Below are 18,809 nucleotides of genomic sequence, written 5' to 3' on the forward strand. Positions count from 1 at the left end.
ATACGTAGTCTTCATCGTAACATGTTTTAAAAAATCTAAGCAAAGTGCACATTAAACTGGCTACAACTACTCAAACCTCTTGATTATCGTCAAATAAAAAATAGATGAACACTTCATTCACTTAAATCTTTCTGAGGAAAAAAAATAGTATACCTTGCTTAAATAAGAATTCCCCAGTAAGCATATTATATAAAAGATTTCCCATGTTATTTTATTAAGTTTTCTTTCTCTCATTAAAACTTTTTAAAAGTCTAATGAAGAACACATGCTTACAAAGCCGTATTACACAACTACAGTACTGTTAATTAAATAAAGCAGCCCAGTATAGTTGTAAACATTTTAAATGTAGTAAACAAGACTTGGCATGTCTTTTCTCCCCAAAACTTGCCATTATAATGCTCTTTCCATAAATAATTATCCTTTCTGGAAAAGTTTTCCGGTATATTTTAGTCTTTAAAAGTATTACACTGAAATAATATGTGAAAAGATTTAATTAGTCATGGCAATTTCACTGAAGCTTTTATTGCCTCTGTTGGTAATATGACAGGGATGTAAGAAACACAATTGAACTTACAGAGATATGCAGATGATAGTCACTAAAGATAATCTTGATCTCAAGTATTTTTATATGTGGGCACTTCTAATTTTATACACTTTACTATTTAAAAAGCATTACATTGTAAAATGTGTACCTGTTTTGACATTTGGCAAAAAGGAAACTGTACCTGTGGTTCAGTTTAAAACAAAGAATCAGCATGGGGAGTTTACCAGAATGAAGACTGAAACACTAATGAATTAAAGCAATTCAAGTTGTGTGTGTGTGTGTGTGTGTGTGTGTGAGCATGTGTGTCTCTTTCAATCTGTCAATCTCTCTCTTTCACACACACTCACACACACACGGCCATTATGTGTAAGCATTTTTAGTACAAAATATTCCCTGTAACCAGACATGTATCCTCAGAATAACCACACCACATTAAATCAGTCTTCTCTTTTCAGCCCTAGTAATAGTATTGTTTAATTCTAAGATGCCATCATAGAGTTAACAACCTTAACTTTTATGCTACATGATTATATTCAAAGCTTTATGTATTTTTTTGTTTATAATTACATAGTAATTATAAATGTTTAGTACCAAACTGATGACAAACACTATTTTGTTGAAAAGGTCTTGCATTTAAAAGGAAAAGTCTGTAAAACCCAAGGCACTAGGCCACGAATCAATATCAGACTTTTATGAAAAACAATTTATATTGGGGAAAAAAAGCTAATCGGATCTCATTTCAAAACACAGCATACCGGAATTAATTAATCAATTCAAAAACAATACCATAACTCAAAATCTTCAAGACAGGAAACAAAATAGTACATTTATATATATATATCTTTTTAAAATTTTTCATAATTGAAGTTCCTCTTAATATTTACAAATATGAAATCAGGAAATACTGAAAGCAGCAGGATTCTTCTTTTTTCTTTTCTTTTTTTAATAACCAATTCCAGTAACCTGAATAGAAATTTTCAAAATTTTCTTTTGATAGAATCATATTCTTGAATTAAAGTTATGATTAGAATATTAATATCTATGGGGAAAGCTTTCTAGTCAATTTCAAAATCATGTAAATAAAAAGTTTTAATATATCATTGTTTCTTAAAATCATTTCCGCATATACCTTATAATGTACTGCTATTCTGAAGTACATACCTTTGATAATTTCAACATTAGAACTTAGAGTGCCTGGATACACCAAGCAAAATCTACTCCTGCTAAAAACCAGTCATCCAATATCTGAAATTTTACATTTTTTAACCTGCCTTATAGAAATGTTTAAGAAAGCAATAAACCCTTCTTCACAGGTCAAGAAGTGAACAAAGAAATGAGCATTTTCAGCATGAAAGCAGTTCATGGGTCTTGTAATGAAGAAAAAAAAAAAAAACGTACAAGACAGAGTTCTGCTTTGATGTGAAAACTGAGCTAATCTGAGTGAAACAAAGAACAGTAGAAATTAAATAATTTATGAAAATAGAAGCCAGACTGGTACTTTGCATCAAGTGCATGCCTGCTTGAAAATCTTTGCTCCTGAAATATTTGGCAACCACAGTGATTAGCAGTTAAAGCAATTTCAACAAAATAAGAAGTCATCAAAAATGGACTATTTGTCTGAAAGAGCAGTACCTATAAGAATTGAACTTTATGGCTCATTACAACCATTTTCAAAATTTAATTCCTACTATCTTCTTATAAATTAAGAGAATTTCATTTGTGTTCCATAGTGCGCTGACCAAAAAAAACCCAAAAAACAAAAATAAACCCTCATGCCTAAATTTAGAATATTGTATTATGTAGCAATCTAAAACATTCAAAACAAATTAAATAGTTTAACTTACTCGACAGGCATATAAGCGTTTCAAAATCATAATGAAATCCAATTATGGAGTGCATAATGTAGACAGGAGTAGAATCTAACATTATGCAGATGTTTTTCTAAATAAAACCCCCTGTAAGACAACTATATATAAACATGGGTAAGATAAGTGCAGACTACTTCTGTGGAACCTTCTGAAATCGAGGGTCTAAAACACAGTAAAATTTTGGGTAGGCACACCAAGTTATCCTAAAAATTTTTCACGTTGGTTATTTTGACTTTTTTTTCAACAGATACTCTACTCACGTTAACAATACATGTGATTTGCCAGGAAAAAAAAAAAATCCCCCCATACCAAAACACCATTCCAGATCTGGTACACTTAAATATATCACTCTCACTGGAAGTGCTATCAGCATAGTCTTTGCAACTAGCCCAAAGCATATATTTAAGAAGTTTTTATAAATTGTGATGTTCACATGTTTAATTCTTATGCCAAACTGTTTTCTGATGAAGACAGCATTGTGCTTTATGCAAGAATGGAAACTTCAAAAAAATCACCATAAAGCTTCTAAGACTTATGGGAGAATAAACTAGGATGGTCCACAGATATAAGATGAAATCCACAATGTTGGAATAATAAATGTTTAGAGCGGCCCAGACTAGAAGACAAGCCCAAACCACCATTAGAAGAATGAAATACGATATGGTCCAAGATGTATCCTTAAAGTTTTGTCTCAACCCTCAGTCTGAATTGTGAGGATTGATCTTCAGTTCAGTCCAGCCAGCAGAAATTGACTGTGCAATTTTCCATTGTATTTATTGTACAGACTATGTACATTCTAGAAGGTTCCTTTAGTGCTACACTGTTGTACTTTTTGTCCCAGCAATTTGAGGGCGTGCAAATTCCACAAAGTCATCAATAAGAACGGGCCATGCTCCTGTGGGGGGGGGATGGGAGAAAGGAAAGAAAGAAAAGCAGAAATAAGGCTAACATTTTAATAGAATCCTTTATTTTTTAAAAATATCTTCCCCATAATTGTTAAAGTATGTCATTATACGTATTCCCACTGATAGGACTTCCAAATTTCTAGCTCTTTAGTGTTTCTACCTAGAGTATTCCTTTCTTTCTTCTCTGTTATTCCAACACTTGATAATTCCTTGAATGATAAATAACCCTTCTGGTAATTAATAATATTATGGCTTTCTGAAGGCCACTGAAGTCAGGCCACGGAAGTAATTTGGTCAAATCTGACCTTGATATGAGGACATGCTGCCAGTGCTGCTGAAAGCACAGTAGGTTGGAGTTAATCTTTTTTTGCACTTTGCGGCAATCTTACAAATGAAATTAACAGCAAGGATCAAACTCTAACCTATTTCATGGTAATAAATTACTAAAGGATTTTAAATTACATATATGCATGCCTCTATACATGCCTCTATGCCAACCTCCAAATCAGGAAGTTCTTCACTTTTGTGTAAGGTCTAATAGAAAGCACAATTATCAATTATCAGTCATTTCTCACTTCTTAAAGAAGACAATACATGACAATGGAAACAAAGATAAGGAAATAACATTATCTTTGGTTACATTAAGTAGTTCCAGGACACTTTTAAGGACACCAAGGTTACTAGAGATTTTTCAAAGAATACCTCTGTCTATTCAACAATATCAAAAAAAAAAAATTCTGCTAATTCTCAAGGGGAACTAGGTAAGTATGCGAGAAGAAATGAATGTATATCACTGCCAGTTCCAGAAAAACAAAAGCACATGTCCTGATAGTGGATGGTAGAATCATCCTTATACATACATGAAGAAACAGCAGAAAAGCATTCAATCAGTGAGTATTTACTGAATGCCAAGAGTACTACAGTAGGAAACTAAAGTCCGTTTCCATTTGGACAAGGTCACTAAACTTAAGGAGTTTACAATCAAGTTCACAGACAAAACAAACAGACAACAACAAAAAATACATATACAAGTACTATAAAAGTACATTAAGAAAAGAATAGGCTCCTAAAGTAAACTGAAAATCTAAAACATGGATGAAAAGTACTCATGCCTTTCTGGAAGACATGAATACACAGAGTTGGTATTTAAGGAAACAATGCAGATTGGTAAGGAGGATGAAGGTATTTCATACATTCAGAAGAGCACAAATAAAAGCTCAGAAGAGGAAAATCTAACTCTAAGAAAAACAGAAGTAGACAAGAAGTTCAAGAGTGTGTGATAAAAGAAGACAAATTTTTCAAAAAACTGGTAGAGCAAAATGTTCATTACCTTCTTCATCATAATTAGACATGTCATCTGCAATCATTGTACTGAAGTCTAAAAGAAGATTCCAAGTATCTTTTGGTATTGATCGTTTATGATGTTCCTATTAAAAAACAAACCAAAAAAAGCATCCAAATCACTAAAAAGAGTTTCAAAAAAACAGTCCAGATGATGCCAAATACAAGAATACAAAACAACCTATGTAATAAAATTCTGGAAATCAAATTTTTCATTCTATGTCCATTACATGCTCTGAAATGAGTTAGTTATGCTTTAAAATGTTAATTTATCTTCAAACAAAACAAAAGTTTAGAGAAAACACCAAACTGCAGAAAATATGAACTTACCAACAAAAATTTATTCCATAAGTCTAAGAATTTAAATCTTCCATTAAGCACTAAATTCCAGTAGGCAATGGCCATTTCTAGATCTGTAATATTAAAAATAAATTATATACTTCAAATGTCAGGAATATTTGTCCCTGAAAAAAAAACACCAGGTAAGACAAAAGATAGCCTTTAAAAAAAAAAAAAAAAAAGGCTTGTGTCCTGAATACTTACATAATAAAAATTTCCTATAGAGTTAAGTCCAAGCTTTGTATCCTGCTTCCATCACAAATGAATGGTGCCTTCAGGGCAAGAAGGGTATCACTTACCTCATAAGGGGTTTCTGAAGTTTAAATGAGATAATGTAGGTAAGCATGTTTGACTAGCTCATAAGTATTCAAATATTAATGTACACCAGTGTTTCTTGACCTCAGCACTTTTGACATTTTGGGGCAGATAATTTTTTGTTGTGGGAAGCTGTCCTATGCATTACAGCATTAGCAGCATCCCTGGCCTCTATCCACTAGATGCCAGGAGCAGTTCTGCCCCATCCCCAGTGGTGACAACCAAAAGTATCTCCACATATTGACGAAGGTCCCCTGGGAGGCAAAACTGCCCCCAGCTGTAAATCACTGAGGTACACCTATAAGCTGTAACGCAAAGAATTACTACCCACAATCCTAACCAATCTTACACTCCAAGCTGTTGGCTGACTGATCCTCAAGGAGACCATTAAGAATATTAAAAATTAAAAATAAACTAAGATTTGTCCTTTTAAAAGTTAGATGAAGAGGATATAAATGACTATTTAACTGGTTTTGGAGCCGATAAGGATAAAGAAGCAATATTACCACATGACAAAAAACTGTATCTGTCATAACAACAGAGAGAAAGAACTATGATCTCTTTGAAAGAACTAAAGTAGTTAGGTCAAGCTTTTACGAGTAAATTTACATTTCCAGGTCAGGAAAAATCACACCCCAAGTAACTTAAAAGTCCTTTTAGATATTATCTCCAAACTACTCTGGATAATCTGAGGAATCATGGAAGACTAGGAAAGACTCCAAAAAGGCTCACATCCTGCCTGAAAAAAAACATATAGGACATAAGGCAAAAAATCCCCCATCTTCACTAGACCCTAACCTCTTCAAGGATAGGGACTACATATTCGCTAACTAGCAGACAAACACACAGTAGGCATTCAGAAACTGCTGAATAAACAAGTTTCCTGTGATTCCATGTGCAATGTACTTACTATCAAATGCATCATTATGTCTTCCTTCAAACTCAATGGAAAAGGTGCCTCTTCTCCCATCCAAGGTTAAGCCCTTAACACCATTATTATGGATCCAATATGCCATCCTGCTTTTTCAAGGAATCTGGTCTACTGATTAGTTTTCTTCTCTCCCTGTATCTTCAACTTTGCCCTGTCTTCCAGCTTTCCCCTCCACAAAGGAACATGCTCAAGTTATCACCTACCTTTAATAAATCTTTCTTGTATCTCTCCATTCCCTTACAAGCTACCCTCTTTCTCCTTCCCTTCACAGATCATCTTGAGAGAGTACATGGAGTCTTCTACTTTTATTTTTAATGTGCTCATGAAAACATGTCTGAAAGTCAAGTTCAGATCCCCATGTTTTAAGAGAACTAGAAATATGACAACAATCCCTAATCACAATTCCTTTTTAATCTTTGCAGTCTTTAAAGCTCTATACCAAATATTCCTTCCAGGTTCTTTAATTTTATAGTTTTCTTTACCAACCAAACATATAATTGTCTATCTTAAGTGCAGTAAGATCGCTGTTATTAGCATGTATAGTAGGATTTGCTGTTATTAGCATGCTTAATGATATCCTTCTTCACTTCAAATGTATTAAATTTATGAGAACTAAGCTTATTACTAGTGTTAGCATTTTTTTCCCTTTCCAATTAATTTTTAGAAAATAAGGATGAGAAACAATGAAATATTCAAATAACTGTAAACCATGAGACACCTATAAATGCCCATTTCTCAGCTGATATACTAACCTAAGAATCTTAAAAGAATAGGAGTGTACATATATGATCTTTGAAAGTTCAGGTAGTTAAAAGAACGCTTTGTAATCTACATTCATTGTCCAATTTCCTCACCTACCACACATTTTAATTCTATAAACTAGTGTCCACCTCCGTCACTCACCCCACTGAAAGTAATCTCTGAAGGGTCACCAAGCCCTTCTGGTTGCCAAATAAACCTGTAAGTCCTTAGTTTACTTGGCTCTCTGCCGTCTTTGACAAAATTGAGTACACCTCCTGGATGGAACTGTCGCTTCTTTCAGCCTTAATGGTATCACTCTATTGATTTTCCTCTGTCCTCTCTGGCCTTATTTTCTTTTACTGCTCCTCTTCCTCCATTCGTCCATTAAATGTTGATGTTCTATTAACACTGTACGTCAGCAATAACCACCTCTACTTCTCTCAGTAGATTTTTCAAACCTTTACCTTTTTTCAAGTTATACGCTCAAACCATCTCTACCAAGTCCTAAATCTGAAACTGCTCTCTCTATATTCTAGATTCTTACATCTAATTGCCTAAGGACATCTTCAACTGGATATCCACAAACAACTCAAATTCAACAGGGCTCAAACTGAACTCATCTTACCTCTATAGACCTACCATTTTCTTTTCTCTCAATGAATGTCATCACCCTACAGTGTTTCTCAATGAAACACAATTTTTCATTGTAAGGAAATGAAGTCCTATGCACTGCAGGTCATTTAGCAGACCCCTAATCCCAGTAGAAACCCTCAGTCATTATAACAATACCAAAAATACCCCCCCCCATTTCCAAATATCCCCAAATGGGGGGTTAAGACTAACTTCCTCATCACACTTTCAATCAAAGCTTTCTCATTTTGGCTTCTAAGTACCTTTTAAATCTCTCTCTCTTCTCCATCCCTTGCTAGGGCCTATGCTAGGGTCCTCTTCATGTCTAGCTAAATCACTGCAACAGCTTCATAACCAATTTCTCTTCCTCTAGTTCTGCCTCCACACCTTTTAAAGGACCACACTGCTTTCAGATGGACCTTTCAGGCATATAAATTTGGTTTCACTTCCATGTTAAAATTCTTCAATGATTAAAACAACGAGATACCACTACACTCCTTTTGGAATGGCCAAAATCCAAAACACTGACAACACCAAATGCTGGCGAGGATGTGGAGCAACAGGAGCTCTCATTCACTGCTGGTGGGAATGCAAAATAGTACAGCCACTTTGGAACAGTTTGGCAGTTTCTTACAAAACTAAACATACGCTTACCATACAATCCAGCAATCACACTCCTGGGTATTTTCCCAAATGAACTGAAAACTTATATCCACACAAAAACCTGCTCATGGATGTTTACAGAAGTCATAACTGCCAAAACTTGGAAGCAACCAAGATGTCCTTTAGTTGGTAGACAGATATATAAACTGTGGTACATCCAGATGAAGGAAAATTATTCAGTGCCAAAATGAAATGAGTTATCAAGCCATGAAAAGATACGGAGGAAAACAAATGCATAATATTATCAAGTGAAAGAAGTCAATCTGCAAAGGCTACATACTGCATGATTCCAACTATATGACATTCTGGAAAAGGCAAAGCTATGGAGAGAGTAAAAAGATCAGTGGTTGCCAGGGGTAAGGAGGGAGGAAAGGATGAACAGGCAGAGCAGAGGTTTATTAGGGAGAGTGAAACTTCTCTGTATGAAGCTATTATGGTGGATACATGTGATTATACATTTGTCCAAACTCATAGAATGTACAACATTAACAGTGAACCCTAGGGGAGGGATAAATTAGGAGTATGGGATTAAGATATACACACTACTATATATGGAGTAGAGAACCAACAAGGACCTACTGTATAGCACAGGGAACTATACTCAATATCTTGTAATAACCTATAATGGAAAAGAATCTTATATGTATCCCATATATATGTAACTGAATTACTTTGCTATACACCAGAAACTAACACAACATTGTACATCAACTATATTTCAATAAAATTAAAAAAAGAAAAAAAGAGTGAACCCTACTGTGAAGTTGAACTTTGGATGATAATGATGTGTCAATGTAGGTACAACTGTAACAAATGTACCATTCTGGTGGGGGTTTGATAATGGGAGAAGCTATGCATGTGTGGGGGAAGGGAGTAGTTGGGAAATCTCTGTACCTTCTGTTCAATTTTGCTGTAAATCTAAAGCAGTTCAAAAAATAAAGTCTATTAACTTTTAAAAATCTGCAATATTTCCTACTGCCTTCAGATAAAAACCTACATTTCTAGTCAAATGAACTTACTTGAAGTTTCTCAAAGGTGCTATGTCTCTCACCTCTAAGCAACTGAACTTGCTAATCTCTCCACATTAGAGATGGCTTCTTTTTCTTTTGGCTTTGAAAACATATATTCATTCTTCAAGGCTCAAAAATTACAATCTTTGTGAAGACTTTGCAAACTCACCCAGACAGACTTAAGATGTTCCTAACTCCATGCTCTCAGAGTAACCAGCCAATAAATGTTTTTGGATGAAACAGTAATATTCAAAAAGATTAATAAGTTATTATTAGGAGCTGAAACACACAAGATTAAGTTGTACAGGGATAAAATGTCAATTGCCACAAGCATATGAAAAACTGCCCTTTAGGGAATTCCCTGGTGGTCCAGTGGTTAGGATTCAGCACTCTCACTGCCAGGGCCCCAGGTTCAATCCCTGGTCAGGGAACTAAAATCCTGTAAGCCGCACGGTACGGCCACACACACACACAAAAAAAAACAGAAAGGAAGGGAGGAAGGGAGAGAGGGAGGGAGGGAGGGAGGGAGGGAAGGAAGGAAGGAAGGAAGGAAGGAAGGAAGGAAGGAAGGAAGGCTGCCCTTTAGTTAGAAATGTCTGAGTGACAAAGGAATAGCCCAGCTAGAGAGAAGTGGTTTAATATAGTAGTTTAGCCTCTTAAATCTCAACTCCACCACTAATTAAGTAGCCTCGGGCAACTAAGTTCACCTCTTGGTAATTCAGTTTAAAAAAAGATTACAGTACCTACCCTCACAGGGTTGTTGTAATAATTAAACGAGTGAATACACCTAAAACATTGGAACAGTGCTTGGTAAATAACGTGTCCTTACTATTACTACTGTTTATTTTTAATAATTTTAAAAATTACTATTATAGATTCTGAAGCAGTATTGGAAAGAGAACTAAGTCAATAATAATGTAACAAGAACCAACAACAGCAGTTAGAATAAACAGAAGGATAACACAGAGAAAAAGACACAAGCAAGTCCTAATAATAGTATTACCTGGGGCTTCCCTGGTGGCGCAGTGGTTGAGAATCTGGCTGCCAATGCAGGGGACACGGGTTCGAGCCCTGATCTGGGAAGATCCCACATGCCGCCGAGCAGCTAGGCCCGGGAGCCACAATTACTGAGCCTGCGCATCTGGAGCCTGTGCTCCGCAACAAGAGAGGCCGCGATAGTGAGAGGCCCGCGCACCGTGATGAAGAGTGGCCCCCACTTGCCGCAACTAGAGAAAGCCCTCGCACAGAAAACGAAGACCCAACACAGCCATAAATAAATGAATAAATAAATAAATAAATAAAATTTAAAAAAAAATAGTATTACCTAAAATTGAGATACTTGAAGAATGAATCCTTAAGCCCTTATAATAAAATTAAAAATGCAAACAGAGGTAATCCCAGTGTCATTCTTTCAAACTGAATCAACAAGGGCAACGTGCTGTTTCATAAAAGATGATCAATTGAATGACAGATGAATATGGAAATGAATTGAGACTGGATCCAAACACCATCCCTAAGGGGAACAAAATGTTGCCAACTCACTAGGGAGGATGAATGGGATTTAAAATCCTATTCACAAAGTCTTAATTTACCTAGAGATATCTATAGTTAGCACAACATAATATAATAAAAAGAATATAAAATGTGGAATCAGAAGATCTGAGGTTGAGTCCCAATTCTACCAACTCTAAAGTTACGTGACCTTAATAAGTCAGCCTCTCTGACCATGAGTTTCCTCATCTTTATGACAAAGAGGTTTTTTACTTAGCTCCAACGGTTGTTATGAGAAGCAAATGGGATTACGTAAATGAAAATACACATTAAAAACACTCTATAAAATTATTTCTGAATATTAAATGTTTAACAAGTAATGTTAAAAATGTTTAAATCAACTGCACAGGTATAACATTCTAGCTGAACCACAACAGTTTATAAGAAAATAACCTACAGACTTTAAGAAAGTTCAGGATGGTCCTAAAAATACCATGGCTGTAAAAAACAAATGTAATTTTTGAACAAATTAATAGAATGAACAGTCTCGCAAAAAATAACAGACCCATAGTATTCTACATTAAACAGCCTCCTTCTGGAGTATTATGATCAGCTTTAAGAACTCTATTTTGAGAGAAACTGAGAAACTGGAAATGTTATCTAGGGGTGACAGCAACGGAATAACAAAGGTCTTTTCAAATGAAGAACAGTTAAAATTTGGAATGCTGACCTGAAAAAAAGGAGAAGGGATAAATGAGAAAAAAAAATGGTTAGACTTCCTTTGTGCTGCAGCAAAGGTCAAATAAGAACAAAGGTAAAAGTTATAAAGACAAAGATGTTAGCTTAATAAGGAAAAACTTTGTGATAGCAAGGAAGAGTATTCTGTGATAAGAATGGACCACTTTCTAAAACAATGTGTGTTCAATCCCCGCCCTGTATATTCAAACATAAAAGCTAAATGAGCATCAGGTACAGGTGCTACTTTGCACAGGTTAGATTTAACACAGGACTTATGAAATCCCTTTCAAATTTAAGATTCAGAAGACCATCAGAAATGGCAGGTGACTGAAGCAGATGGTGACAGAGGAAGTACCCTATCCTGGTGTCACAAGAAATAAGGTTATAGAAAATGAGAAAATATGGAAAACACCAGCTCTCATTAGAATTAGCACAGCTATTTATAAATAAACTGCAGTGCTGTCACTGTCACTCTTTGCCAATTTGTTTGGGCCTCACCTCCTCTCCTACGATCTCATAATTCCTTTCTGCCAAATATTATAATTTAAGAGCCCTGTGAACCCTTAGAAAGGCTGTCAAGAAAACTGTTTTCTTTTTAATTAAGTTCTTCAACTAAGCAAGTCATTACATTTCCTGACACCCAATACCAATGCAAAACAAAAAGAGAAATTATGATTTGTCTTTTATTACATTTTTTCTTTTTTTCTAAATTAAGACTTTTTTAGTTTTAGGTTTATGGAAAAACTGAGCAGAAAGTACAGAGTTCCCATATACCTTTACCCCACATTCCCCCCATTTCCACTATTTTTAAGATACTGTTTTAGTGTGGTATATTTCTTATAACTGATGAGCCAATATTATTAACTAAAGTCCAGTATTTTACATCAGGGCTCACTCTGTGCTGTATATTCTATGGTTCGGGGCTTTTTTTAAAACAACTTCTAAATTGTGGTTAAATACACATAAAATTTATCATCTTAACCATTTTTCAGTGTACAGTTCAGTAGTGTTAGTTACATTCACGGTGTTGTACAATGAATCTCCAGAACTCTTCATCTTACAAAACAGAAACTCTATACCCATTAAACAATGTTACATTTTTCTTAAGCTCAATACTTACTACATAATAGAATAAAACATAATTTTAAAATCGAATTCTTCAGCACAATATTTTTCTCAACTTTTCCTGTAATCTAAAATTCCAATTTATCATCATATTGATATATCAAACAGCTATAAAAATGTTAATTTTACTTTATCTTCACCAAATATAATAAAAACTAAGATTCAATATCAAGACTACATAGTCACCCAAAAACATCATTTATTTTGTGCTCTAGTAAGGGGTAGGGTTATAACTAAGGAATAGGTTCAGCCCCTTTAAATCAACACTTGAGATTCAAAACATTTTCTCTAATGGTATCAAAACATTGTGCTACATTTCTAAACACAAAGAAATAATTCTTTTAGTATATACATGTAAGTTCGAAGACGTTAATTGGTTTTTATTTGTAGGAATACAAGAGGAGACTAGAAAAAATAGCCCAGTTAATTTGTGGCCACAGATACAAGATAGAGAAACTAACACTAGGAATCCCAGCTTATTTTGCCTGCAAAAACAAACAGAATAAGATGCAACCTAAATTAACTGGAAAGGAGACTTCATTATTTCGAATTTTGCTTAATAGGTATTTTGTAAATCTTAATTCAGTCACATTTAGTCACTCTTTAGGCCAATTCTCAAATACAAATGTTGTATATTCATCCCTTCTACTAGCTTTCAGTCACTTCCTCAGTCTAATTCCTATTCACATAATCCTTTTCTCAAAGCTTTTTTTCTCTCTAATCTAAAATATAAAGAATGATTCGTACAAGAGGCCCCTATTAGCCTCTCCAACTACTGTATCTTCAAAATCAAAAACTCACTTCCATCATTGGGTAAGTTATTTAACTTGCCGTGCCTCAGTTTCCTCATCTGCCAAATAAGGATAAAAAATGTCTAGCACTCTATGGCCGGCACATGGCAGCTGGTGAATTACTGAATGAAAGAATGAATAACTCATAAGGCTGTTAAGCACTAAACGAGGCAGTGTATGTACAGAACTTAGCACGCTGCCAGGCACACCAAAAGCTCACACTAAATGGCTGCTCCTGCCACCATCATCTTCAGTGCATCCCCACTGCCCGTAAATTCCAATTTAAGCCTTTCTGTCCTGTTTTTAAAAGAAGCCTTATCTCACCAATTTAAGCTCCAAACAAACATTCCCACTAAAATCAAATCATTTTCTCTCTTCCACAAAGAAGCCAAGCTTATTTCTGAAGTCTTAGACCTTCATTCATAACTATCCTCTCCCTGGAACATTTTTCATCATCCCTTGCCCAAATATCAAATCCTTTAGTTCTCATCACTTCTTGCCCAGGAAGCATTTCCCAACCATTCCTGCTTTTGCTCATTTCTCCTTTTATCTAAAACGCTCACACTCATATTTATTGTTTTGCATTATGTGCTACTGTCTACTTTTTCTGAATAATCTGCAAATTACACTGTAGCTTTTACCTTCACTTCCCTTAGCCATCCTCAAAGCAAATGTGTGGTTGTTTCTACAGTATAAACTCACTGATCTAAACTGTTAACAGTGGCTATTTCTGGATAAGATTATGAATGACAATCATTTTTTTATTCTTTCTTATAGTTTCCAAATAATTCACACCAAAAAAGAATACATTTATCTGGCATTCTGTGACTCAGAAATCTTACAATGCTATTTCAACAGATACATAGTGAAAAACTTATGATCCTAAGATCCTATAATATCTTCTGAAAAATAAACGATCAAACATACATACCTATGTCAGTGGAATTTTAACAACTATTTTCTGTATTGTAGTTCTTAAAAAAAAAAAAAAAAAATCAGTGGTTCACATATAGTATCCAGGGTAACCCTGTTATTGAATAGGCAGGGTATTTTCTGATTAACTAGAAGTTCACTGTTTCTCAGTATTTTTCAGTAACTGATAATGACTTTATGCTCAAAACATAGAACTTTCTATTACAAACGTGATGCTGTCAATGTATTTGAATATATTTGAAACACCAAATATAATTTTTAACAATTCTTACCTAATCCTTTTTGTCCTGGATTCTTTGCAAAATTAAAAGTAAACTGGTAAAAATCCTTAAATCGTCCTGGTTCTTTCAATTCTTGTTCCATCTTGGGTATCTGGGCCTTTAGTTTTTCTATGCTGTCACATCTATATTGTAAAATTAAGTTTATAAAAGATAAACTTTTTCACTATATATTAAGAACATTTATTCCTACAACAGTTTATATTTCATAGAACTTCTTCTTAAAAACTCCATTAAATTTTCATCTTTTTACATTACATAAACAAGTATGGGGTTAGATGGAGGAAGAAAAGATCTGGGGTGATTAAATGTTAGAAATAACTACTATTTTTAAAAGAAATGGGCTATTACTTTTAATTATGTAATTCACTGGACTGTCAACACACCCAAACGGTAGAAGTCAGCTGTAGCAAACAGATGAGAATGTATAGTAATCAGCTTTACAATCATCAATTCAAACTGTAGTAGATATTCCTTACATGGTAACAAATCACATGTCTAGCTTCCAAACAAATTGAAAGCACAGTGTCTTGACTAGGTGAGGAAACAAGCATTCCTCTTGAAAACTTCTTGATATATACAAAGTATCATAATAAACATCATCTCTAACCATCTCCAACTGAAGTTACCTCAAATCAGTATTAAACTTTCTCTATATGTGCAAAGCATTCAATTTCCAAGGAGCTGAAAGGGTCCAAGTACCAAGTCCTACTTTCCACATAACAGCCATAAGGTAGAAATCTTCGATCTGTTATAGATTCCACAAACCAAGCATTCCACTTTTTTTCCTTCAAATCATTTTTGCTTTTATGCTCCTTCCATGCTCTTTATAACACCTCCCAGATTATTAGTTTGTAAATTAAAATTTTTATTTGGAAGTTCAATACATTTTACATGAACTCACTTTTAAATGGAAAAAAAATTTTAAAAAAGAGAGTTCTAATGAAACCTGTCCTAGCATAGAACATTTCAGCAAGTTCAGGATAAGGCTGGCTTTGGCTGTAGAACATAGTGGCTAGGCCAGTTATTAATTTATTGTCTCTCAGCTTTAAACTCACCCTTCTTTGCCCTACTTTGTGACTATCTGCAGTGGACTATAAATTGTGAAACTTCATTTTTCTTGCCAGCTGGCTCACTATTAGGTTCTACCAAGAGAGGGCGATGAAAGGCTGGAAGAGGACGAAGGAACTTTTCTTATCCCAGTCTGTTTTCTGCACAGAGCAAGGGTTTCAGCGTGTTGGGAGGTCCCTGCAGTGTTCACCAATGGAGGCAACTTGCACGACTCTGCAGCAAGTGGCCCCTAGCGAGCTTCTTCTCCACCAGAGAAGCAGGCAAGGCAAGCAGCGTGCTCCTACAGCAGCTACGCACTGTTTTCTGGGGTCGGAATCTCAGCCTTGCCGGGATCCTCTTAAGTGTCTAGGCTCCTTCCTTGTTTCCTTCCCTCTGTTCCAGGAGTGATGGCAGCTTCTTGCAACTGCCACCTTCGTTATGCTTAGAGTTTTCTTTTACCTCATTTACACAATAAAACAGTTTTTTAAATTTACCCTGCTCAAATTACTGGTATGGTTTGTGTGTCTTGCCTGGACCCTGACTGATTACAATGTCCCTCAGGCCCAAGAATCAGAATGCCTGAGCCCAAATCCTGGCTTTAATACTACCTCTCTAGTTCCTCTGTACCTCCATTTCCTCATCTCTAAAATGCGGATATAAACACCACTTCTCTCACAAAGTTGTTCTGAAGTGGTAGGTGAAGTACTTATTTAGCATAGTTCCTGAAAGAAAATAAACGTTCAAAAAGTGTTTAGCTATTATCATTCAAAAGCACCCACTAAAAACAGAAAGGGCAGCCTGTTACCGATCCACAAATTGAATACTTTTGGAGCTTCATCAAATACAGACAACTAAAGGCCACAGGTAAAACCGCTACCTGTGACTTTTCAATCTATTTATACCAAGACATTTAGCTAATCAGTTGTCCAGGTCTATGCAGAACACAAAGTGATTAGTAACTTCCAAGATTTTAAATTCTAGGAGTTTGTTTATAAATTCAGAGTTCACAGCCTCACATTAGGAAATAACTTAAAACTTGCTCATTTCACTTACCCATGTAAAATATTAAAGCACAGTAATTTTAACATTAGTCAATCTCCCTTAGAAACAAATGATAAAAGCATAATGCAAATAGAGTAGGTTGTACTAACTACACAAATAACTTGACATGGGAAGGAACTAGCATATTAGCCCATTTCTATTTATAGCAATGCTTGGGGGCACGAATGTCAGTTCCACAGTAATTCTCACAGTAATGTACCTAATTTCCTATGGTAATTATACACTCACCCTAATTCTGTCATGCCGTCCATGAACTCCTGTTTGGAGAACTCGCACTGCGTTGCTGCTCTGAACTTCCACGCGATGATCAACACACTAATGCTGGCTGGATCCAGTGCCAGATCATCACAGAACTGCTGTATACCATCTATTCCAATTTTATTTTCATCTTGAGGATCTTCAAAAACAACAATGCAACATGAAATCAGTGCCATACTTTACTGTGCTACTCCTGAAACTGAGAAAGGTATTGCTTTATATTCCATTTTTTTAAATGGTCACAATAGACCAAAAGTATGAAGCAATATTGCTCTGAGATATTTTCCCCCTGTAATATTTAAAGCCACTTTGCCCCTGAAACAGCATTCTTACAATTAACAGCAAGATATATATCCAGATAGACACCTGATTTTTAAGTCTCATTTATTCATATGAAAAAAGTTCCATACTTAACACACATTCAGAAAATCAGACATTCCTATATAGGGATGAAGGATTTTCACTGAACATAGCCACATTTTACAGAGGCATTCTAAACAGTATTATACACAGAAATTCTTTTTTTCTTAAAGTTCATTTCACTACAGAAATCACTTCTTAAAGAATATCAAAAAAAACATAAACTCTGCAATTCAATTTTAATCACAATACAAACACCTGTTGTTCAAATTAAAGAAGAAAACCTCCAACTATCAATATTTACTTTTCAGACAGCAGACATTTAAATACAAATACAAGAAGAAAGAGGCACTCATACACTGTTGTCAAATGTGATTTGCTAACATCTCTAGGAATAAAAAATTTGCACATCCTTTGATTTTTGGGGCATGAGCTATGCATAAAATATAATCCCACTTTTGGAAAAATTTTGAAATAACTCTGCATATATATTTCTGCATAAACATAAAAGACACAGAAAGTTGGACACCAGGCTATTAAATATTGGTTCCCTCAGGAGAATAAATAAGCAAGAGATGGAGAAACTATTAACTTTTTCTTTATTCAATCTATTCTGTATTAACTTTTTAAGTGTATATTACTTTATAATTATTTAAAGGTTATTAAAATTATTAGGCAGCTGAGTTTTATAAGAAAAGGAAGGAAAAAACCTTGTCCCCCCAGCCCCCATTCTCAAATTGGATCACAAAGGAGGAAAGCGGGGGGGGGGGGGGGGGGGGGCGGGGAAGGAGGGGGGGGGCGGATAAAGGGTGAGGAAATAAAGACATTAAGAAGAAATTTTAGTGAAAAGAGGAAAATAATTTTTCAGATTTCTTAAAGTAATTCTAAGATCTAAAGAGCTCTGTATCCACCCAATTAATGGTCTCTGTATCATTTGATTTCTCACAAGAAGCATGTAAATTTGCAAAACCTCGTTCAAAATATTTAAAGTCACAAGCAAACACTCACCTTTGTATCTATTGTATAGTTGTTCTAACTTCTTCCTGTCCAATGATCCTTTTACACTCTCTCGTATATAAAGTTCAGGATTTTGGAAAAAATTGTCTGTTGCAACATCTAACTTCCAGTCATTTTGAGACAGACAACTTACTGCTGTTTTTTCACTAGATTGTGTGAAGATCATAAACTGACGAACTTTATCCTTCTGCGATGATTTCAACTTGTTCTATTGAAACCAGAAAATAAACTGAAACTCTGTGTAACGTCACAAAAGACTAAGTATTTCTATACTGCTGACTAAATCACTATTAGCAGTACTTTCTCCTCATAAAATATTAAAACGTTTAGCTCAAGACTTATTTTCAATCTATTAATCAGAAAGACAAATTTTTAAAAAATCTAAAACATAAAATTGGTATCATTTTGGGAAAGAAACT

At 34.9% G+C, this 18,809-nt stretch overlaps 1 protein-coding gene across 2 annotated transcripts in view; it reads right to left on the bottom strand.

The window, feature by feature from the left end:
- Positions 1-473: 473 nt before the first annotated feature.
- Positions 474-18,809, bottom strand: part of DCUN1D1 (defective in cullin neddylation 1 domain containing 1) — a 30,391-nt gene continuing 12,055 nt past the window's right edge. For both annotated transcript variants that reach the window (XM_059920593.1, XM_059920594.1), the window contains exons 2-7: positions 18,382-18,598; positions 16,984-17,152; positions 14,638-14,768; positions 4,989-5,071; positions 4,648-4,744; positions 474-3,307 (exon numbers count right to left, since the gene is read on the bottom strand). In XM_059920593.1, coding sequence (XP_059776576.1) covers positions 3,228-3,307; positions 4,648-4,744; positions 4,989-5,071; positions 14,638-14,768; positions 16,984-17,152; positions 18,382-18,598 — 777 coding nt within the window. In that variant the 3' untranslated portion in view covers positions 474-3,227. The remainder of the gene's footprint in view (positions 3,308-4,647; positions 4,745-4,988; positions 5,072-14,637; positions 14,769-16,983; positions 17,153-18,381; positions 18,599-18,809) is intronic.

The sequence above is a fragment of the Balaenoptera ricei genome, chromosome 4 (genome assembly GCF_028023285.1).
Source record: "Balaenoptera ricei isolate mBalRic1 chromosome 4, mBalRic1.hap2, whole genome shotgun sequence".
NCBI classification, from domain to species: Eukaryota; Metazoa; Chordata; class Mammalia; order Artiodactyla; family Balaenopteridae; genus Balaenoptera; species Balaenoptera ricei.